This window comes from Scaptodrosophila lebanonensis, unplaced genomic scaffold (assembly GCF_003285725.1).
Source record: "Scaptodrosophila lebanonensis strain 11010-0011.00,11010-0021.00 unplaced genomic scaffold, SlebRS2 tig00000053-arrow-pilon, whole genome shotgun sequence".
NCBI lineage: Eukaryota > Metazoa > Arthropoda > Insecta > Diptera > Drosophilidae > Scaptodrosophila > Scaptodrosophila lebanonensis.
In genome coordinates, this window is record NW_022060548.1 from 4,215,405 (window position 1) to 4,237,051 (window position 21,647).

Consider the following 21,647-nt stretch of genomic DNA (forward strand, 5'->3'; position numbering starts at 1 on the left):
AAATAAAATTGTCGCGTGCTTGCGTGCAATCGTGCCTAACAAACTAAACAACAAAAAGATTGTTTAGCTCATAATTATACAAATATAATTAGCCCTCTTTCGGTTTGCATGCGACTACTTGTACTATACAGAAAAATAATTTAGAATGCCAATAAATTGTCAATTTAATTTGTTGCGCTCAGCGCTTGTTTACTACACTGGCGAACAAATTTCGGGCTCACTCACCCTCCTGGTTAGCAAAAAGGCCGTCTCACTGGAAGGTGAGTCTTGTACATACTTGTATATAAAATTGTACTTATTTGCATTATGCGTGTGCTTGCGTGTGTTCTGTGCTCGGCGCATCATTAACTTAATGAATTTGTGGTGTTGACAAAAAATAAACGGCGTGCAGTCATTTGGGGCTGATTAGATAAAAGGTTTGGCATTATTGTGATGAGTGGTGAGCACGTGGTCCAGAGCGAATCTTGGATGAACATGTTTTTCAACTGCTAAAAACGACAAAAAGACCATATATTAAAGTGCTTTAATTGCTAAAAAAAAAAGTTCATTAAGTTGATAATTAGATTAAATATTTGAAGCTTAAGAATCTCAAAAGTTATTGCAATCATTAAACTTCGCTGGCTCTTCTGCCGGACCGTCTGCCCGTCAAGGCATAGAGTTGTTGTTGATCCTCTCATGATTTTGCAGAACTAGATTCCTGGGCAGCCGATCCTCTCAAATTTGTAGCTTTCGTCGTTTTGTAGTTTGCATCCCTTATGTACCTTCTATATTCTTCCTTCTGTTGTCTAGGTTTACTTATTTCTTTTTGACTTATGTACTTAATAATATAGTACGTTTGAACAATGACAGTTTCTGACATTTAAGAATTCATTTATTTAATTGTTTTCAAGAATGTATAGTAAATACTTCTTATATGGCTTAATCAATTGTTAAAATATGCATTTAAAAATGTTGAAATATCACCAAAGGAGACTAGAGAAAATTCGCTTTAGTAGGCAGCCGTTTGAAGGGGAAATATTGAATGGGTGAATCGGTTCTTTAATGCATAATTTAAATAATATTAAATTAGAGCTTCGATGAGAAACCCTCAAAAATAAAATAAAATAAATAAAAGTCATAGCCAATTGTTGTCATGGACGTTATTAGACTATACTACCAAATATCCACTCGTTTTTTATTTTTCAATTTAATCTTTTGTTAATTTTATATATATTTTTTTTAATATATTGGATATTTTTCTTAATTTCTTTAATTTTACAATGTGCTACTCAGGAATATTAAACTAAAAATCTGTATACAAATAACGCTTTTCAGAAATATCCAGTTTATCGAAGTTTGGATACAAATTATGTTCTTTTAATGGATTTTTTTGTTTTAGAAAATTCTAGAATATTCATTAAACGGACTGTTAAAAAGCAAATATTTAATACTTGAATGAAAAATGAAAAATAAATGCCATTTTATTAGCCACTCAAAAATTGATTTTTTTATTAAAGTTTTGTCAATATTTAATGATAAATCGATTGGATTTGAAAATTAAAATATGCTATTAAAAATTTTTCACTTTTCGAATCAAAGGTGGAGGAAAAATTCTTAAATTTACTTACAATAAATATCATATATTTCCTCACTCTGTTAAGTATGGAACATTTCGACACATTTCATGGAATTCGGAAATGCCAACAGGCCTTAAAGTCTACTTGCATTATAATTTATCTACAATCTAAATCAATAACGAAATTACTTTACTCACGACCCATTCGGCAGCCATCAACATTACATTGCTCGGTCAAAGCAGCACAAATTGGAGTGAGCGTGCTATTCTTAAACAGCCCCAAATCGAACATAATGATAGCGCCCACGATGCCAAGCCCCTCAGACTGAACTACACAGGCCACAAAGTACACATTAGGGAGACACAAAAGCTGGCCGGAGCTTTGGTGCTGCTGCCAGGAAACACACAATTGGGAAGCTTTCAGTTCCAATTGCCTCACACACTGCCCGCCACATGCCAATTGCCGTACGGTTCCATCAACTATACGCTTCAGGTGGAGCTCGAAAGGCGTGGAAAATACGTCAAGTGCTTCAAACAACGACTGATCGTTAGGAAGTGCGTGGAATTCCGGAGCCTTCGACCTCTACAGAGCACAACTCCCACTCTTTCGCTGCAATTAGAACGCTCTGTGTTTGTGCCGGGACAAGGTGTGGCCTATAAATTAATTCCCAAGCGGTTGCACAGCCATGGTTACTTGAATATACGGCTCTGTCAAGGCATCACCTATCGGAGCCACACACCGGAGGCGAAGATCAAGCGCGTCCTTCGTGTGCTGGACGAGAGCTCTGAAATAGACGGTGCTTTGCAATTGCCATTGACAGCGCCCATTATGAGTGATACGGCAGACCAGGACCTCATCGAGATCAGCTATTATTTGGAAGCTCTCGATGATATCGAATCGATCAGGTTGCCGCTTTGCGTGGGGACTGTGGCGCCTCCCATGGAAACGGATCCGCTCGCCCATGTCGATTCTCAGCCCCTTTGTTTTGTCAACCTTGGTAAGCTGATTGTTATTGTTATTTATAAACAGCATTGTTACTTAACTACCAACTGTTTATTATGTTTTTTTTTTTTTTTTAAATAGCCACTACTGCGCTGAGCCAAAACGAGCTGTTCGCTCCATTCAATCAGTTAATGCCGCACAGCTGTTCCAGAGAAGCCAACGCCTTCGGTATCAGCAGGCAATGCGATCGCCTCAAATTACTGAAGCATCAGAAGAAGCAGTCGTATGTCAAGTGGGCTCTGCATTATTTTTATAAAAATATGCTGCCCTAAGTGTATTAAGTAGCCGATGATTACGCTATTGACCTATATCTGATTTACATGGGCGGTTTTTTCATTTGCATGAAAGCTGGCAAGTGCAGTATTTTTTCGAGAGAAATTGCTAAAAAAAAAACCGGATAAAAAGCGCTGGCATAACACTGTTACTACTTGATTGTAATTCAAGTTAACTGCGCATTGTTGTCTTAAAGTAAATGATTTCCATTGTGCATATGTAATAGAAAAGGCCAAGCAGAATATTTAATTTTAATGGAACCTTTTAAATGGCATGCAAAGAATTTAATGGTTGGAGTTCGTATATAAGCTCAAAAGTATGAGCTAAGCTCCACATTTTTTATAAACAGATGTTATAATATAAGTAATATATAATATACTGAAACATTTAAATGCTTTACAGAACTATCAGTATTTTTGATTTAAAAAATTGATTTGAAATATACAGACATTTTTATGTATTTTTTCTACTCCACTTTGTTTATATTTTGATTTGAACGGTAAACATAAAATAGGTTTGTTTGTGTTATAAAGTTAAATTTTTAAGTTACCGTGTAACTTAACAGTGTTTTTTTATAAGAAGAATCTAAATGATTAAATCGGTAAACCAAGTTTCCGGCTATTGAAGATCAGTTTGGTGAATTGTGAATATTCCATCGGCGTTCTATTGTGTGTGAAAACACCAACAGTGCGTTGGAAGACTGTATTGCCAGCTCTATTGTAGCGACGGAGAAAATGTTCCCTACTGGTACCTCATATTTCTTGCATCTGTTGTCTGCTGTGATGTCCAGTTTATTGGCATGAGTGGCTCTCAGGCACATTCCTTTCTCTGCAGGACGAATTAAGTGAATTGTTTGTCTCTACCCTTACCCTTCCGGCGATCAGCTTTCGTAAACCATTAAGAACAATTGTTTCTAAGCACTTTATTATATTAAAGAAAATGCAAATCTTAAAAATACAAAAGCTGGCCAATCAAAATTCCATGAAATCATTAACTCAAATAGTTTGTTGATGATCTTTTTCAAATAAAAGTTAGACTGACATCTATATTCCTACGAATGATGCAAATACAGCACACTCATCAAGCATATATCTGATGTTGATAATTGCTTCAAAATAAAAATAATTGTTTCTTAAAATATTGGAATTTATATGTTTTAAATATATCTGAAAGATAGTGAAAATAGTTGTGCTGTCCCTTTTTCCAAAATGTGTATTATATCTCACATGATATAGAATAGAAAAACGAGAACTTTCCTTCATTTTAGTTTATACCCTTACATTTGTGAAACATTGCAGTAGCAAAATGTCAGCCGTGATTTGGCCTTTAATTCAAGTGGTTGAATAAATATATGATTTATTAATCCTGACGCTAAGTAGCTAAAAATATCCGCTTTATTTATGCATTTATATTATTTTGGAAGCACTCAGCAGAAAACCCTTTCAATTTATGCTAATTTAAATAATCCTCAATTCTATTTCGACGCCATTGCGCTACCACTAGCTGTGGAAGCCATACTTGTGGCAGGCAAATGGGTCATGTCGAGCTCATTAAAATAATTATGCATGCCAAATTAATCGGGCGGTGCGTGGGCCACAATGTCGAGTAACGAACCCGCGAAACCGCAACAGCTCTTAATTAAGTTTTAAATTATTTGGTGACATTTTGTGGCGGCCTTTGACAGGGTAATGAGGCATATGACGACGTCATAGAGGCTCGATAGACACAGACACACATACACGCACACATAGGCATAGGCACAAAGATTCTCAATGCCGCCAAAAATTTGTCTGACTTTTTGTTGTTGGTATCGTTGTTTGTTTGTATTGTGCGTTGCTGTTGCCAAAAAAAAAAAAAAAACAACACACACAAAGTAGTGCGCAAAAGTTGGGCTGGTTAGGGAGGGCGGCGGACGCCGACCTCGCCGCCACCTCCTGGCTCTGCGGATGCCGCCGAGCAAAACAAAGAAACTGAAAGGGGCAACCAACAAGCCGTTGCTTGCTCCATTTCCGAACGTTTCGTTTTGAAATATTAGACCAGAAGCAGACAGTTACACAGACGCATGGCGCCAACTTATCGATTCAGGCGCCTTGCCCCGCAGTCCCAACACAAAAAGCGAAAGCCAGGCGGCGGATGCTGCGACCAACAAAGAGCTGTTGAGGCCTCAGTGCGCGTCTGGCTGTGCCGCAGAGAGGAGCGCAAAGTTCAGCTCAAAACCACCAAGCAACAACCAAATAGCCAAACAAAATAATTGGCAATTGTGATGAAGTGGCTGTACAAATTATCCAACACATTTTAGCCATGCCCACAACTTGTGTGTTCCAATTGGATCGCCTTAACCCGGCCTACAACAGTGGCGAATATATCAGTGGACGCATTTTATTGCGCACCGATAAAGTGAAGCGTGTGAATGGTGAACAAATAATAATAATAAACAAAACAATGCATGAAATATTAACAAAAACTCCACACACAACTGCAAAACATTTGCTGCCTAAATAACATTTTTCCATAAACTCAAGACAAATCTTGTTTCTGCGAAAATATTGTTTTGTTATTTGCTCTTTCTTTTCAAGCCAAACCCATCGTTCCTTGCTCCTTGCGACTTGTTTGTGTTGCGGTAGCTTAAGTAAACAGTAAACTCATCGTTCATTGTCATTACACATATTTTCCCCCCTCAGCCGTCTATGTAACGCTGGAGGGAGAGGCCAAGGTGCAGTGGTCCATGAGCGGCAAGAGTGAGACGGCAAATTATTCGGGCCATCAACAATATCTGCACACACGGACCAACGTCTTTGATAACTCACTTTTCCGCGCTGGTGTGCACGTCTATGTCCTGACGCTGCGCATTCCACCCGACTGTCCGAGCACGTGTAAAGGACCTTATGGCTATATCGCCTACAACATCTCCCTGACCATCGACAAGCCCTGGGGCTTCGATGAGGTCTTTCGCAAGCCCATCACAGTGATCCAAACACTCGATCTCAACTACAATGCAGAGTTTGCAGTAAGTGTAAAATATTTAGATATACAAAATGGCTTAATTATATTTTAGATGCATATTATGATTTTAAGACCCATCTTAGTTTTGATTACAAATGAAAACCATTAGTTATTGATTTTAGCTTCAATTTCTATTTTCAAAATAGTGCAAAGAACGGTGATCACAATTATCTTTATACTTCAAGCTTAAATATAATGCATATCTGTGTTCTGTAATGAATTCTTATCTTTCCTACCATCAATGTATTCGATAAACCTTTAACATAAATAACAACAAACAACAGAACAAAACACATAAGCTTGGCAACATCGATTTGACCAAGAGTGGGACTCTATTTTCTTTCATCAAATCTTAAGCAAATTGTATTGAAATACATTGCATTTATTTATATTTTTAGTGGGTTATAACATTTTGTAGTAAATTATTAGTGGGTTCCAATGTTCTTTGGTTCCATTGATTTTCATTGAAGTTTAATGGATTCATTGGATTTCTCTAAGATTGTATTGATTTTAAATTAATTATATTGAATTCCCTTTTAATTTATGATAAAATTCTTAAAAATTAGAATATTTTGGCATACCTTGTAGTCACTGCCAATTGCTTTGGTTCTATTGTTTCCTTTTGTCCGTGACTACATTATTAGACATATTTGTTTAATGCGTTTTAAATTGAATACTACTTAATTTTAAGTGGAATACTATATGTTTTGATTACTCAGGAGGTCTGCTTTTTCTTGTGTAGTTTGTTGCACAGAGATTTTTATTTAGCTTTGAAGCCTTGTTGGACATACCATTCAAATTCCTAAAGTAGCCATAGCTTGAATTGAATCAACAGTGCTGATTCATTCTTTTGTTCTAGGTTGTGATATCTTTTGTGTTTAGTTTTGTCGTTTCTTTTATGTGATATTTTATGGCATTGAGATAGGTGATATCTGTTTCTTGTCGTAACTATCTTTGCGTTCACACTCTTTCATTATCCTTCCACTCCCTTACAGTTACCGGTGAAGGATGAGAACATTAAATACCTCTGCCATTGGCCCTGCATCTCGGGTCCCATATGCACCAGTCTGGCACTACCTGCATCTGGTTTTACGCCCCTGCAAGATGTGCCCTTCACTGTGGAGGTTGACAACCAATCACCGCATTATGACATTATTGGACTCGAGGCCTCGATAAAGCAGCATTTTGTGTTTCTCTCCCGTAAGCCTGTCAAGCGTAATTTCTACACCAAGACGTTGTGCAAGGAGGCCGTCACGGAACGCACTCTGCGTCTGTCGAAACGGGTGTACGAGTCCAGTATTTGTGTGCCGATAGACACGCCACGCTCCACCCTGAATCCCAACTACATTGTATTCGTGCACTATACGCTTCAAGTGAGACTGAAAACGGGTTACTTCCACTACGACACAGACTTATCGGTGCCCATTGTGATTGGGACAAAGCCGCTCCAACAGTTGCAGGCCCAGTTATTAGCGAGAGCCGAAGCCGCGGCCAGGCGCACACCTGAGCGTGAACGTCTCATAGAACGCGTACCGCCTCGTCAGCCGACAGTGGCGGAGGAGCCAGAGTCGGAAACGGCTGTGGATGAGACACACCAAGTACTCGAGGCCGATGAGCCACCATCCTACGACAGCTGCTGTGAGAATGACTCAGATCTTCCCAATTAATCAACTCACCTTCTCTTTCCAATTGCAGTGCCACCGTCCTTCAGTTTTGCAACCTTGGCTGGCAGCTTGCAGACCCTGGAGAGTCAATTGTCAGGACAGCATCAGCGCATAAATTTGCCAAAGTTTCCGGGCTTTAGCACGTGCATAGGCACTGCGCCGGCGCACGGCGGACTTGAGGATTCAGCGTTCGACTTGCGCTTATTCCGCTCCTATGGCTCATTGGACACCGATCATACGGGTCGCAGCTTGGACACTTTTGGCTCGATGTGTGGTCCACTTTGTGAGGAAAGCGAGGATGGCGTTGAAGAGGTAGATGCCGATGAAGAAGATGAAGAAGAAGCAGCTTGTAAAACTGTCCAACAGGTTACAGTGCAGGTGCACGAACAACAACGACATCAACAATCCGACCAGCAAGCAGAGCATCAATTCTAAGTGCTTCTGTCTTTTGACAACACATTAGTGTTAAGTTCGCAATGCGATCTTAATTTTAGGAACTAGATTAGGATTTAAGGAAGCAAGGTTTGCCTTTTGGGCCTGCCTATTCAGTCCACATTATATTTACATGAGCACCTACGAATATTCTTCATTAACTGCCATTTTTATTAGTAACCCGAACTTATCGTGTGCCCAATTGTCCATCTAGTGCCTATTTACTCATCTATTTACTTATACATTGAATAATTATAATACTTATGCATATGTATACAAAATTAATTCACTTCAGTAAATTTTAGGTGCACTCTTAAGTGTTCAATTGGACAATAAAGATGTGTGAAATAATGCAACATTTTTTTAAGCATTTCTATTTAATCTACAATTTGAAATAATTTCTTTTTAAATATCTCATTTTGAAAATATTTTTGAAGAGCCTTCGTTTTCTACAAACTCTATCTCTTCCGAACGGGCTGCATTTTTTTTAATGTTTTCAGAGCTGGATGTCAACTCTGTTATCAGAAAGGTTTGATTCGCTTTGTTTTAGGCTTATGGCTCGGGCCTTGGAGTCAGATATGGTCTTCGTTCAAAACTAGTTTAAAGCTTTTAAATAAATAATACGATGTCTTTTCAAATTAAGCTCAATATATAATCTTACTTTGAACTTCATTGGCATAAATTAAATGCCTTTCATAATTGATTTAGAGCTTGTCCGTATGCCAAGTTTCACTATGATAGACCGATTTAGCAAGAAGTTTTGGTTGACTGCAAACATGCTTACACAGACACGAATAGACGCGCATAAGCATATGTACATAAGTACACTCACATAGACGCAATTGCTATGTAAATGTGCAAGTTCGTTACGTAAGTTCGAATACCAAGAGAGGTAAAATCAATCAAATTTATTTTTTAATTCTCTTAATTTTTTTAAATTTCTATAATTATTTTAAACATATGTACAGAGTATTTCAAAGTCGGGACACCCGACTTTAGCATTTTTACTTGTTTAGTTTATAATAAAAGCGAAACTTTTAACGGGAACGTTATATGTATACGAGTATATATCTTTTTAGGGCCCACAACAAATAAAATTGACCGAAACGCCAATCTCTCTTAAAACATTGATCCAAAGCACTAAACGAGAAACACGAGCAGCAGCTAGATTTATAGACTACTTTATTCGTTAAATGACCAACTTATTATCAAATATATTGAACCAATATTTATATTAGTCATGTGTGCTATTCTGGGAAAATGCTTTATCTGCCATCAATATTTCATTCTGATTTATGTCATTTTTATGCCAATAATACCCAATTTATTATTATAATGCGGTGCTTCGTTCATAACAAAAAAAAATCAAATTCGATTTAAACTCAGATAAGTTGATGATCTTGGACCAATAGCACTCATCTCAGTAGAGCGCCCAATAGTATGCTATGAAATGCAAAATTCAAATTGAATTTAATTAAGTTCGGGCCTATTTTATGGCCAGTCTGCATATACTCGTAGTAATAACGATTTGCTATTGAACGATAAGCGCGTGCGTTTCTAATGAAGGTCGACGTATTGCCCGAGTTAGATTAGATAATATTCGTAGTTACATATTCTAGATATAGCTGATAAGAAATTGGAGCTTAAGAGTCCACAGCACTGGCCTATTACCGACACAGCACGAGCAACAGTTGGCCAGTAAACAACATTTATAGAAACAGTAGTAGCCCCCCAGAGTTGGCCAAATCAAAAAATATGACGTTGAGTTGTGACATGCAATTGGACAGGCCAAATGGACAATACCAGGCTGGCGAGACGGTTAATGGCAACATCTACTTGACGCTGCCCGAGCGCCAATTAATCAAAGGTATGAGTCACAGACGACGCCAGTGCTGGCTGATGGCTGATAAGCCAAAATGTACCAAATACTTGAAGGCAGAGTGAGTCAGACGAGTGGTCTATTGGGGAAACATTTTTATAATTTAAAAGATTACCGCTAAAGTGTTTGTAGATAAGCTTTAATGCAGTTAAATCCTGTAAAAGCCTAACAGATGTTTATTTAATATAATTGAAATATTGCAATATAAAGGCAATTTTTTGAAATAGTCGTCAAATCAAATGTTTTATAAGTAAGAGAAATAATGCTTAGTAATTTTAAAATACAACAAAAAGAACAACAATTAATTCGCTCATTTTTGTCGTTTCATAATTTATTTGTTGATAATGCGATTGATGGGAAATAGCAAACAAAATTATTTTGATTTATTTTTATTATTTTATATTGTTGCATACCTTTAGTTTTTCAAATTGTTGTGGAAAAGAAAGATATATTCCTATTAACAAACTAACCCTTGCCTTTCCTTTCGCTTTGTTTTGTTTGCAGCCATTGCCTTAGAGGCCAATGGCTATGCAGCGTGTTCCTGGTTGAAGCCACAAAAGCAAAAGAAGAAGAATCAGCAGCCGCAGGAACAAAATGTGGTCGTCATTGATAAGAGTAAGGGAAAACAAAAGGAACCCATAGCATTTGAGCAACGAGTGGACTATTTGGCCAGCACGAGTTATTTCATTGGCTCCGAGGCCGCCAGACACAAGATCATGGATGCGGGCGTTTATCATTTTGCCTTCAGCGTGCCACTTCCCGAGAACTGTCCGAGCTCCTATGAGGGACAATATGGGCACATACGCTATACGTTACAGCTGGTGCTGCTGCTGGGCGGCGACACAAATGAGCGTTTGGTGGCACATTACCGCACTCTGCAAGTGGTTCAACATGCCGATCTGCGGCACGAGTCAGCCACCTTGAATGAGCCGCTGGATGAGCAGCAATTGGAACGGACACCACGCATGAAATTTTGGCAGCGACCTTTGCTCTTGGAGCTGAATATACCAAGACGTGGCTATGCACCTGGCGAGGGTATCTCAGTGCATGTGCGACTGCACAATCCACAACAACTGATGCTCAGCGAACTGATTTATAAGCTCAATCTCCTGACCACATACACGGGTCAGCAGCGGGGCAAGCCGAAGCGTCAGGACACAAAGCTGGAGCGTCGAAATCTGCTCAGCAGTGTGCATCAACTCAGTAACACGCCTCGCAGCGAACTCTTCCAGCATTTGCACACGCTGACGGTGCCACAAATGCCACCTTCGCTGGAGGTGGTCTCCTGCCAGTGCCTGCAACTGAGCTATGAGGTGGAGGTGGTTGCGAAGACCACACAGCGCACGCGCTTCATCATGGCCCAGGTGCCGGTGGTAATCGGGAGCATGCGGGAGGGACTATCCATCAATATGCATAGTGCTAGTGTGGCCAATTTGGCTGTTACCCGATCCATGGATGAGCTGAATGCTGCCACAGCGCCCGCACTAACGCCCACAGCCACAAACTTGACGGCTCCGAATTTCAGTGTCTCCATGCACTCCCTGGGTAAGTTTCACTTCAATTAAATTTATGAATAAATTTTAGTTAAATTCTACTGCCACAGCTTCCACGTTTCGTGAGGCAGACTTCATGACGGCCAACAATCCAAACAAAGGCATAAAGCATGCCATGAGTGGAGAATCACTTGACTTCAAGCCACGCTATCTCTATTATGAGATGGAGCACGCCGAAGGCGAGAAAATGCTCTAAAGCTAAAGAAAACATATATCTATATTTAATTCATTAAATATTTAAATATTCATACAATTTTGTATTTCAAAACGTTAAATGAACATGCAAGTAAAGATTAATTTTAAAAATGTAGGCTATTAGGTTAAGTCCAAATTTGGGTTGAATAAGATGGAAATAATTTTTAAGAATTTATTAATAAGAAACAATTATTTTGGAAATATGAAAATTTGTTAATTATTTTTTGTTGCAATTTAATTCTCACAATTTGTGCAAAATTTATTTAATACATAATTTTGTAATTGTCATATGTTTTTGATGAACGTTTATGTACGAAAATTGTTTTTAAAAAATCATAAAAACGGTTGCAAATTTATCTTATAATAGTAATATCCAATTTATATCTGAAATTGCATTTTAATTGATTTATATTGCCATTTATTTATTTATTGTTTATAGTTATTTATGGATTTTATCTCCCACTAATGTGAAAAGCTTTTAATCCAATATATCTATAATATAACCTATATATATCATTACTTTCATTTTAAACAGCTTTTCTAAAGCTTGCTCAAAAAGCAATCATTATTTTTTAAAAAAATAATGCTGCATCCCATTTTTTACAACTTTCGGGTAGAACAATATATTTTAAATTTTTAGTTAAACATCTTTTTTTATTTCTCAACTATTAACCAATATTCGATGTGCAATCTAATAAAAAAAATTTATAACAATCAATAATATTGAAAAGAGATTGTCAATTGCCTCTTTTTGTTATTATTGAGAATTGTAAGAAAAAAGAATACCGACAATCTGACCAACCAGCTTTTAGATAAATAACAAAAACCTTTTATATATAAACACATATTTAAAAAAAGAAGTGTACATTACTGCTGCGTAATTATTTAAGTTTGGAAGAATTGGAAGAATAATAATAAAATGAAAATGTAATGAAATTTTATAATTTTTAATCATCTGAGATGTCGACACAAACCGTATCTGAATAATCCAAAGTATCGCATTGAAATGAGGAAGCAGCTGACTCGCAATTCACATCTATATTGCATTGATCTGCAAATAATTAGCCAAGTTAATAGAAAGACTTCACTAATTGTAGATTTATACGCACAAAGATTGCTTTCGTTGAGCGTTGACATTTCTACCATGTCTGGCACTTCTAGCATTTCCGGGAATTCTGGCGGACTTGGTGTTTCTGGCGATTCGGGCGTTGTTGGCCTCCAGCCCCATGATTTTGAGTGCGAACTGATTACATTCAACTTAATGTGTTCCTCTGATCTGGCTTGGTCTGCAACGGATTATCTTAATATAGATATGTCAAAATCTGGCTAGTTGTAGGCTTAAACTCACTGGAATTGTGCGCATTGTGGCTGATTGATTCGGGTGGGGTGCTTTTGTTGGTCGGATCTGAGATGTTTTTGGCCAGCGGTATGGTGCCAATAACGATGGGCATCCGAAATAATGCCTCTTCCTTAGTATCGCCCATCGTTAAAGATACAACAATCCCATAGGATATCTCTATAGCTCTGTGGTCATGCGTTGAGGGCGGAACTGATGGTACCTTCAGTGTATCCGTAATTACACGCCAGGATGAGCGCTCAACTGCGCCTAGATGAGAGGATTCGGCGATTTCTGTGATCTGCTGCCGGACTCTATGCTTCGGCATTGTTGCTCTATATTTGCAAATCTGCTCTAGCTTCAACTTGATATTGCGAACGGTGTAATAGGAAGATGGATTTTGTACATGGAGTTCAAAATTTATCAACTGGCTAGGCGTATAGCCGCCATAGGGAATGATGAGTGTGGCAGTAACGGGAGATGAGCAGAAAAACCAATGGCATGAAAATTTTTTGGTATAAGCAAGACTCTTTGGATGCTGAAAGATCGAAATGCTGGTCGAAGTAATGATTTAATCAATATCTTAAGGACCTACCACCAAATCCGGACTTTGATTAAGATTATAGGACTGAAATATTGTCAGCGGATGCCTGAACAACTCACGGTGTCCGAACGGCCGATTCACAGTCAGCAATACTTCACAGACAATCTTTCCGAAATCGCTTACAAATGACGATGGAAATTGGGGGGGAAGTGGCATTGAAAAGTCGTAGGTGTGGGTGCCTGCATCAAGTTCCATATTTCTCTGAATTTTGGCTCTCTTAGCCAGCATATCCATTTCGATGTTACGAGCATAGCTTAAATATTGCTTAGTCCTACTATCCTTAGTGCTTGAGGGCCCCAGTTCCCACTCCACGGTGACAACGAACCTTAAACTGATGTATATATCTAGAAATAGGTACAAACACGCTCTTAAATTTCAAAGAAAACAAAGAAAACAAATATCTTTATCAACGTAATTGTTCGTTTCAATTGAAATATTTGTATTTTTTGGGAAAACTAACTCACGGAAATCGCTTTGGTTTTGCAAAATAAAGTTATAGATGTGGTGGTATAAGCAAACTAGTAAACTTACCCTGAATATATGTTTTCTCATTTAATTTTAAAGATACACATCCCGTAATGATCTCGCCGGTATAATAAATCAGGTCGGCCTTATCAACTTCAAATACAACATACATTGCAAATGTTGATCGTTAGTTTGCCGTAACAAAAATTATTGTTTGATTAATTTGAATAAATGTTCCCAAAAATATTTGTCGCACTTAAATGATTGGAATTCAATAACTTAATTGCCGAATACCGAACTCCAACACAAATCGAGCTTAACTGAACTTGAATATGAAACAAACGCGCATTTTGAATGATTAGAGTTTCTATATTTTCAGGCTGCGTGGTGAAAATCAAGACTTTTCGAAGAGTCTTCCAGAATTCTGTGGCGATGTTGTTCCCTTCTCTCATGCTCCCCTTATAATAGAATTGAATTAATTTTTTTTTTTTTTTTTTTAAAGCAATCGTGTTCGAAGTAATGTTACTGTATAATGGGTTGAACGGGTTATGGGAACACGCCAGACTTTTCTGGCGATCGTTCAGCTTTACTTCTTTATAAATAAAAGGTTCGATATTTTACGCGTCGTACAAAAGTTTTTAAAATTACGAAAACGAGATGAAAACAATATGATATATTGTGACGAACAATTTTGCAAACCTTACACATCGTCTACATTTTTCGTTTAATCATCTATTTCAGTTTAAATTTTTATACTCTGTACATAAAATGTACAAGAGTACAAGTATATTAGGTTTGCGGGAGCTGAAAATGTAACAGGCAGAAGGAGGCGTAGCAGACCCCACAAAGTATATATATTCTTGATCAGCATGACAAGCCCCGCCGATATAGCTATGTCCGTCTGTCTGTCCGTCTGTCAGTCTGTCCGTATGAACACCTGGATCTCAGAGACTATAAGAGCTAGAGACCCCAAATTTTGCACAAAGATGCCTTATGTGTGTACGCTGTGCAAGTTTATTTTATTTTTTTGATTACCCCCCCCCCCCCCCGCACTTCCACCCTTTGGGCGTTTTTCCGATTTTCCATTCGTATTATCGTCTATATCTCGGAGATATACTATATATGTGAAAAATGTATTCAACAAAAATATATTAGAGAAGTTGATAAAAGCAATTGTTATATTGGAATAATATAATATATTTATTTTTATATCTGAAATGTGTTTTCAAAAAGAAAATCAAATTTATCAAATAAATTATATCGTAAAATTCGCCAGATGAAGTTCGTTCGCTACGTGACGTCATTTTACCAATGAATAATGCAATAATAATAACTTCTGCAATGGACTTATCCCATATATAGTATTGAAAGTTATAGCTTTTCATGAATAGCCAAATAAATAATCAGACGTTTCAGATTCATTAAAATGATATTTTCATTTTATTCAGTAATATTCTTACGAGCTATCAATTCCGCCGCAATTGAAGGAATCGCTGTGCCGCTGATGCCAGTGCCTGTTTCGTTAACGTTAGGACCTTTGGAGGCCACCACTGGTGGATAAGGATATAGCTTTTGGGTAAGGAATGGTGTGTTGGTATTATCCGGTGTGGATGCGGATAGAATTACAAAGTTAGTGCATATTGGATAGCGGGGTACAATATCATCGGGACAATCGGAGCCGGGCTTAGCCCCACTCACAGCCTCAACAAAGCCCGGTGGCGATTCTGTGGGCAATAGTGAGGGATATAATGAATCGCAGACAAAGGCAAAGTTATACTCGTACTTACTGCATTTTTCATAGCTTGGGGGCTTATCGTCGTCTGACTTCACATTTGGCATCAGAGTGGGAAGTTTTGGGAGCTTATCAGTTGGCATTAGAATGGGAAGTTTTGGCCCTTCAACGCTATTTTGCTGGGGCTTGGTGCCAATAATAATGGGCACCGACAATGTCGAGTCACGCTGCACGCCGCCCGTCTTTATAGAAACGACCAAATGGTAGCTCACATCGATGAGGGTCTTGTATCTGGTCGTAGGCGGCATGTTGTGTATAAAAAGAGCGTCGTTGATTACGCGTTTCGAATAACGTAACACTTCACCGATTGGACCATATTCGATCAACACTTTGCTGTCCTCAGTGCGTCTGGTTTTTGGAAAACTCACTGTATACTTAGTGGTCTGTATAAATTGTACTACGACATTATTCACGTCATGACCTTGGGAGCGATTGTCAATCTCCAGCTGGAAGTTCATCATTTGACCGGGCACATATCCACCACAGGGCAGAGAGAGTATGGTAAACACTGCTCCTCCCTTAATGGGCCAACTGCAAAACTCGCTAACGGTTTCAAATTTGAGTGGGGCCTTAAAAAGAAAAGTCATGAAAGGGAAGGTCTTCTATTGTTTAGCCACCGTTCTTGGCCAACTTACCAAAATCTCCGGATACCAGTTTAAATTGTAATTGTACATAACGATGACCTGCCGCTTGTACTCATCATCTCGATGCTCAGGATACTCTACAACCAGGCCCAGTTCATAGAATACCCTGCCGTACTTGGCAATACACGAGTTGGGGGACTTGGCGGGCAGTGGCAAGCATAATTCAAAGATATGCTGGCCCGTTGGCAATTGCTCTTTACGGCACAGCTTTGTGAAGGCCATGACGTAGGAGTCCGAACTATGAACTGTGTCGTCATCAGTTCGCCAATCGTGAAGGGCTAATTTATTCAACCATTCCCTCCTCTCCCAACTCACACACGCTGTGCCCTCGAAGGACACATAAATTGCTGAAAGAAGCATTTGAGACACATACATATATAGGCTTAATCAACGATTGTTGATATACTTAAGGCCTCAGGGTACCCTGGAGATTATGTTTTTTGTTATTTGCATTAAAGTTCTTCATTGCGATAAGTTTTTTTTATAAACAACAACCGGGAATACCCAACCAGCCAACTATTAATTGAAATCCCAGGGGATCTCGGTCGACAATCTTGGGAAATATATTTTTGAAAATGAAAAGAAAAAGCTGCTGCAAAAAAAAATTATCACCACTATGCTTTTTTGGTCAATTTTTTTGGACAATTTTCTGTTATCAAAATGTTGAATATTTCACAAAAATTAGTTACTATGTATGTATTCGACTAATATCTCAATTGAAGAACATTTAAAACAGAGCAGAAATATAACTTTAGAAAAACCAAAAATTTAGTTTGGTTTAAAGTTTAATTACTTTGCGACTTTATAAATTTACCGATTTTTGTGTGGAAGGCAGAGTGTATGGAATGGAAAACATATAGAATTTTCAATTTGTGAAAAAGAAAATGCATTTTTAATCAAATTAAAATGTATGTAATTATAAAAAAAAGGATGTACAAAATACAGTTGCTTATTCAGATGTGAGATGCTCAGAAAATAGAATATTGTTTCATGTTTTGTTTGTTGATTGTGTTTCTATCCACCCTATTGTTATGAAAAGCATTGTGTTTGGTTGACTTACAGTGAACTTCCTTGGTGTACGCCAAATTTAATGTGGCACGTAGGTAAATATTCTCGCCACTATAGAAGACCGGCTCAGGTCGATCGAATTCAAATATGCATGTCGAAGTCATTCTCGCGATAAGTTCTTTAAAAGCTGCTTCAAATTTTCGTAGTTAATTTGAACTCCCTCTGGAATTGGTCGATGGTTGCTTATTCAGCTAGGGTCCGAATGCTTCTGCAATCAAAACTCAAATGAGAGCAAGCGAGCTATGGAGACTTTTAATAATTTTCAATATGATTTTTATGATGTGGTGAATTGGTTTGGGTTATCGCTGTGGTGAAGAGTTGATTTTTCTCCAGAGAAATATTTGCTATGATGAAAAAATATTCTCGGCTTTTATCGGACTCTATTTTTTATAGTCATTGAGATCCAGCCAGGTGGTCATACGGACAGATAGGCAGACAGGGCTAGATTGATTCTTCTTGTCATGCTGATCAAGAATATATATACTTTGAGGGGTCTGTCACGAATCCTTCTGCCTTCTGTATAATTAATTTTCAAAATATTCAAAATGTTATTTTTTTTTTGTTGACGGAATGGGTACAAGGTATAGTATTTAAGAGTTGAGCCCATTCGACTCCAGCATTTCATTCCTGCTTAACTTAATATTTGTCAATAGAAACTACCAAGAAAAAAAATCATATGGGCATCTCTACAACAAATCATTGTTGAGTGCGTGGTAAGGGACAGAGAGCCAGACGGTGGCATCATCAATTGGGAGATCAATGGGAGAGTCTTTAGCGGTCGATGAGTTGTTGCGGAAATGTTAATGTTGAGGAGAATAATTTAAATAAACTTATAAATAAATGGATCTTGGAAATCTCACAAGAAATTTGTTTATAAAACGTTAATTAAATTAGTCATTGAAAACGCATGTATATTTCTGCGATAAATGTATAACTATCTTTCAGTGGAGTCCAAACTATCTGGACACTTACTAGTTCAGACGCTTATAACTCACTCGTAACTCTATAGCTGTATAAAACAGAAATGTAAAATTTACAAAATAACACTATTTGAGTGCCGGGGGCTATTTAAAACTTACTAGTCTAACCGTAGTGTAAGAATGAAATAATAAATAGTTGTGTAAGTGTATTCTTGTTTTTAAGAAAAATTTATAAAATAGTTAAGTAATATATTTCCATTGGAGGCAGATAAGATTTCGTATAACTAATCGGAGGACCCTATGAACTTGCATTCCAACCATAGCCATGAGTATTTGTTGTGGCAGCGGCGCCGGCGTCAGGTGGTGCGGAAGGCACCGCCGAGTTTGAATTAGAAGAGGGCGGTTGCTCTAGCAATGGACTGTCGGGCAAATCATTCGGTGGTGCCGTTGGCATTGCAAAGTTCGTATACATGGGATACTTGGGTATGAAATCATCTGTGCGATTATGTTCATTCACGTCAGTATCCACGAATTTGTCGCCTATGTGGGTAGCCTCCAGGAAGGAGGGTGGCTCTGAAAATATATATCACATTTATTACAATTTTGTGTATAGTAAAAATGTTGATGATTTGGAAACTTACTGCAGTTGTCATAGCTCGGCGGTAAGTCGCCTCCAGCTGCCTCGGGTGTATCCGGCGTCTGTGGTATCCAGATGCTGGCATTTGCGGGATTTTCGGCGCTCTGGACCAGCGGAATGGTGCCAATAATGATTGGAATTTGAATTTCCGAGTCTGTGTGACAATCGCCAGTATTTATGATCATCAAAATGTGATAGCTAACTTGTATGATGCCACTCTCCCGGGATGATGGCGGCACTGGCGGTATAACCAATGTTCCCTTGATAATCCTCTTCGAAAGACGCAGAACTCGCTCAGCCTGACCATCTCTGGTCAATGTGTTGCTGTGTGAGTTGGTCTTCCGTCGCGGGGTTGTGGCCGTGAATGTATAAACCTGATACAGTTTCAGTGCAATACCATCCAAATCGTAGCCATGCGACTGATTATCTACCTCCAACTGATAGTGAATGCGCTGGCCGGGAGCATAGCCACCAAAAGGTATTGTGAGTGTGGAGACGACTGGACCCGATGAACAGGGCCAACAGCAAAAATATTTAATGTCCTCATTCTTAAGCGGCACCTGAAATACAAAGAAACGCATTCAGTAATACCTCGAATTGGGTATTTGGGAGTGCCTTACCAGTAGCTCTGGAAACATATTCAGGTTGTAGCTATGCAGCACAGTTATCGGTTGTTTGAACTCGTTATTGAAACGCCAGGACCTGTCTATCACCAGAGAGACCTCATACGCAATCTTGCCATATTTCTCCACACACGAGGTGGGACACTGTGGTGGTAGAGGAATACAAAACGTGTAGGTATGTGTTCCTGCCGGCAATTCGCCTGAATTGACGACATTGGTGCGAGTATTCAGATACGTTTCAGTGCCCCGAAAATATTCTGTGTAGTGCTCTGTTTTTCCATTCACTGTCCGCGTTTTGCCCTCCTCCCATCGTACTTTAGCCTCGCCTTGAAACAGTATATAGACCTCTGTAATGTAGTATAAGAGATAGATGTGGATATTTAAATTGTCTTATTAATTAAATGATGAAAAAAAGATGATACATATACATACATATCTTGTCTTCTTGTATGTATTAGAATGTAATAAAAACACAATATAGTAATGAAACTCTTTAAAAAAGTAAAGCAGGTTTCGGAGCACGATTATTGCAACTAGATCTTCGGCTACTTGCACTACTTGACAATTATAGAGGAGTACTTCCGATTTATATATAACAGATCTAATATCCCGTCAGCTTATGATTTTGTATATCACATCTCAACCATGTTAAAAAATGTATAAGAGGAAATGGAAAAGTAGTTTTCGAAAAACTTTAGAATGACTTTTTGCATTTATAAAAATATGCGCGTTATCGATTTAAATGTTTCTTAAATATTTAAATTTATCTGATAACTCTCGAAACTTTCTGTGACTTCAATAATTTTATTGTTTTTAATCTTTTTATTTCTTTCTGAATGCCTTCATGCGATAACGAAAATCGAAACGAAAGTAAATCCAACGCTTATTGTCGTTCGCAGCTTGCCAAAATTCAAAATATTCGAGTATATATACAATTTATGAGTGTCCGTTCTTCACAAAAAATAACATCGATGTGCATCTACATACATACATACATATGTACTTACTGTATATATTTAAAAAATATTTGGTTGAGCCAAATATAAAATTGCGCGGCTGTCACCAAATATTTTAGTACGCAGGGCTTAATGGGATCATTTGAAAATAATTGGCATGTTGGTTTGTTGTTTGCAGTTAAAAATAATAATGATAAAGATAAGAAGTATATAGGTTTTAAATAAAATAATTTGCTAAGACTTATGTGTATGGCGGAAATGTGTAGCTTGTTCTTCTTAACATTGAGATAAGAACTTACACGGGTGATTCATTCTGAAGGCATTCCGATGCCCACATGCATGTGCACATATGTATGTACATACATACTTCTATGTATGTTTTTATTGTTCCTTTTTTAGAACAACTTTAAAATATATAATTAAAATATACCAGTTTCGAATTCTCCAATACGATTATTGCCTGACTTACCATTCACACTCTTATTGGAGTCCGTGTGCAACACAATACGCCCATTGATGGTCTCTCCGCTGTAATAAACCGGCTCGGGCCTATCGAATTCAAATGTGCATGTGGATGGCATCACAACAACGCGATAATATTTGTGGCAAAGCAGTGGCCGACACGCTTTGTCAATTATGATTTTTTATAACAAAAATAAATTTGTTGATCTCTTTCTCACGTGCCGACTGCTGCTGGAAACCAAGTCTAGTGATATCACAAAAGCGTCCCAGCCGACGGCACAAAAGAAACTGCCCGACAAATACAATTTCTAAAAGTCAGCAAACAATTTTTGAGTGCGAAGTAAAGGGCAGAGAGCCGAACCGTGACATCATCAATTGAGAGCGTAAATGCTAAGCGGGAGGGTTGCCGCGTTAGCAGTAGTCGACTCGTGTGAGCGTCCGACGCCTCATGCGATATAATATTCAGAGCACTCGACAACACGGCACAGAGCACAACGCTGAGCATCGGAGAGAGCTTTAGGCTTTAGGCTGGTCCCTAACATGAAGTGGAGCTGTTGCTTTGTTGTTGTACAGCAGTTTGATT

General features: G+C 38.2%; 6 protein-coding genes across 6 annotated transcripts; 3 read left to right on the plus strand and 3 right to left on the minus strand.

Moving 5' to 3' along the window:
• Window positions 1-58: 58 nt before the first annotated feature.
• Window positions 59-3,251, plus strand: LOC115624093. The gene is made up of 3 exons (XM_030518683.1): window positions 59-260; window positions 1,768-2,553; window positions 2,640-3,251. Exons 1-3 carry the CDS (start codon window positions 146-148, stop codon window positions 2,828-2,830), a joined length of 1,092 nt encoding a protein of 363 aa, XP_030374543.1. The 5' UTR covers window positions 59-145; the 3' UTR covers window positions 2,831-3,251.
• Window positions 3,252-5,132: 1,881 nt separating this feature from the next.
• LOC115624282 (arrestin domain-containing protein 3) lies at window positions 5,133-7,819 on the plus strand (the record flags this gene model as incomplete). Its single annotated transcript, XM_030518905.1, has 4 exons — window positions 5,133-5,244; window positions 5,513-5,838; window positions 6,830-7,472; window positions 7,530-7,819. Coding segments are annotated over exons 1-4 (1,371 nt in total), but the record flags the coding sequence as incomplete, so codon positions are not given.
• A 1,864-nt stretch (window positions 7,820-9,683) lies between these two features.
• Window positions 9,684-11,232, plus strand: LOC115623817 (arrestin domain-containing protein 17). The gene is made up of 3 exons (XM_030518360.1): window positions 9,684-9,797; window positions 10,314-11,182; window positions 11,227-11,232. The coding sequence occupies exons 1-3, from the start codon at window positions 9,686-9,688 to the stop codon at window positions 11,230-11,232; spliced, it is 987 nt and encodes a 328-aa protein (XP_030374220.1). The 5' UTR covers window positions 9,684-9,685.
• Window positions 11,233-12,504: 1,272 nt separating this feature from the next.
• LOC115623818 (arrestin domain-containing protein 1-like) lies at window positions 12,505-13,731 on the minus strand. Its single transcript, XM_030518362.1, has 4 exons — window positions 13,489-13,731; window positions 12,906-13,431; window positions 12,667-12,843; window positions 12,505-12,608 (listed from the first exon to the last, which is right to left on the minus strand). Exons 1-4 carry the CDS (start codon window positions 13,729-13,731, stop codon window positions 12,505-12,507), a joined length of 1,050 nt encoding a protein of 349 aa, XP_030374222.1.
• Window positions 13,732-15,402: 1,671 nt separating this feature from the next.
• On the minus strand, window positions 15,403-17,570 carry LOC115623820 (arrestin domain-containing protein 1-like). Its single transcript, XM_030518364.1, has 4 exons — window positions 17,459-17,570; window positions 16,390-16,745; window positions 15,750-16,323; window positions 15,403-15,686 (listed from the first exon to the last, which is right to left on the minus strand). The coding sequence occupies exons 1-4, from the start codon at window positions 17,568-17,570 to the stop codon at window positions 15,403-15,405; spliced, it is 1,326 nt and encodes a 441-aa protein (XP_030374224.1).
• Window positions 17,571-18,579: 1,009 nt separating this feature from the next.
• Window positions 18,580-21,314, minus strand: LOC115624042 (arrestin domain-containing protein 3-like). Its single transcript, XM_030518619.1, has 4 exons — window positions 21,072-21,314; window positions 19,644-19,993; window positions 19,028-19,583; window positions 18,580-18,959 (listed from the first exon to the last, which is right to left on the minus strand). The coding sequence occupies exons 1-4, from the start codon at window positions 21,181-21,183 to the stop codon at window positions 18,685-18,687; spliced, it is 1,293 nt and encodes a 430-aa protein (XP_030374479.1). The 5' UTR covers window positions 21,184-21,314; the 3' UTR covers window positions 18,580-18,684.
• Window positions 21,315-21,647: the final 333 nt, after the last annotated feature.

Excerpts from the sequence above, each read along its gene's own strand:
- LOC115624093 (XM_030518683.1), top strand. The coding sequence starts at position 146 with ATGCCAATAAATTGTCAATTTAATTTGTTGCGCTCAGCGCTTGTTTAC. Across the intron at positions 261-1,767 it reads AAAGGCCGTCTCACTGGAAG|CCATCAACATTACATTGCTC; the intron begins GTGAGTCTTGTA and ends CCCATTCGGCAG. Across the intron at positions 2,554-2,639 it reads CCTTTGTTTTGTCAACCTTG|CCACTACTGCGCTGAGCCAA; the intron begins GTAAGCTGATTG and ends TTTTTTAAATAG.
- LOC115623817 (XM_030518360.1), top strand. The coding sequence starts at position 9,686 with ATGACGTTGAGTTGTGACATGCAATTGGACAGGCCAAATGGACAATAC. Across the intron at positions 9,798-10,313 it reads CGAGCGCCAATTAATCAAAG|CCATTGCCTTAGAGGCCAAT; the intron begins GTATGAGTCACA and ends TTTTGTTTGCAG.
- LOC115623818 (XM_030518362.1), bottom strand. The coding sequence starts at position 13,731 with ATGGATATGCTGGCTAAGAGAGCCAAAATTCAGAGAAATATGGAACTT. Across the intron at positions 13,432-13,488 it reads ATCAAAGTCCGGATTTGGTG|CATCCAAAGAGTCTTGCTTA; the intron begins GTAGGTCCTTAA and ends TCGATCTTTCAG. Across the intron at positions 12,609-12,666 it reads GCTCAACGAAAGCAATCTTT|ATCAATGCAATATAGATGTG; the intron begins GTGCGTATAAAT and ends AATTATTTGCAG.
- LOC115623820 (XM_030518364.1), bottom strand. The coding sequence starts at position 17,570 with ATGACTTCGACATGCATATTTGAATTCGATCGACCTGAGCCGGTCTTC. Across the intron at positions 16,746-17,458 it reads GTACACCAAGGAAGTTCACT|CAATTTATGTGTCCTTCGAG; the intron begins GTAAGTCAACCA and ends TGCTTCTTTCAG. Across the intron at positions 15,687-15,749 it reads CCCAAGCTATGAAAAATGCA|AATCGCCACCGGGCTTTGTT; the intron begins GTAAGTACGAGT and ends TATTGCCCACAG.
- LOC115624042 (XM_030518619.1), bottom strand. The coding sequence starts at position 21,183 with ATGCCATCCACATGCACATTTGAATTCGATAGGCCCGAGCCGGTTTAT. Across the intron at positions 19,584-19,643 it reads ATATGTTTCCAGAGCTACTG|GTGCCGCTTAAGAATGAGGA; the intron begins GTAAGGCACTCC and ends TTTGTATTTCAG. Across the intron at positions 18,960-19,027 it reads GCCGAGCTATGACAACTGCA|AGCCACCCTCCTTCCTGGAG; the intron begins GTAAGTTTCCAA and ends ATATATTTTCAG.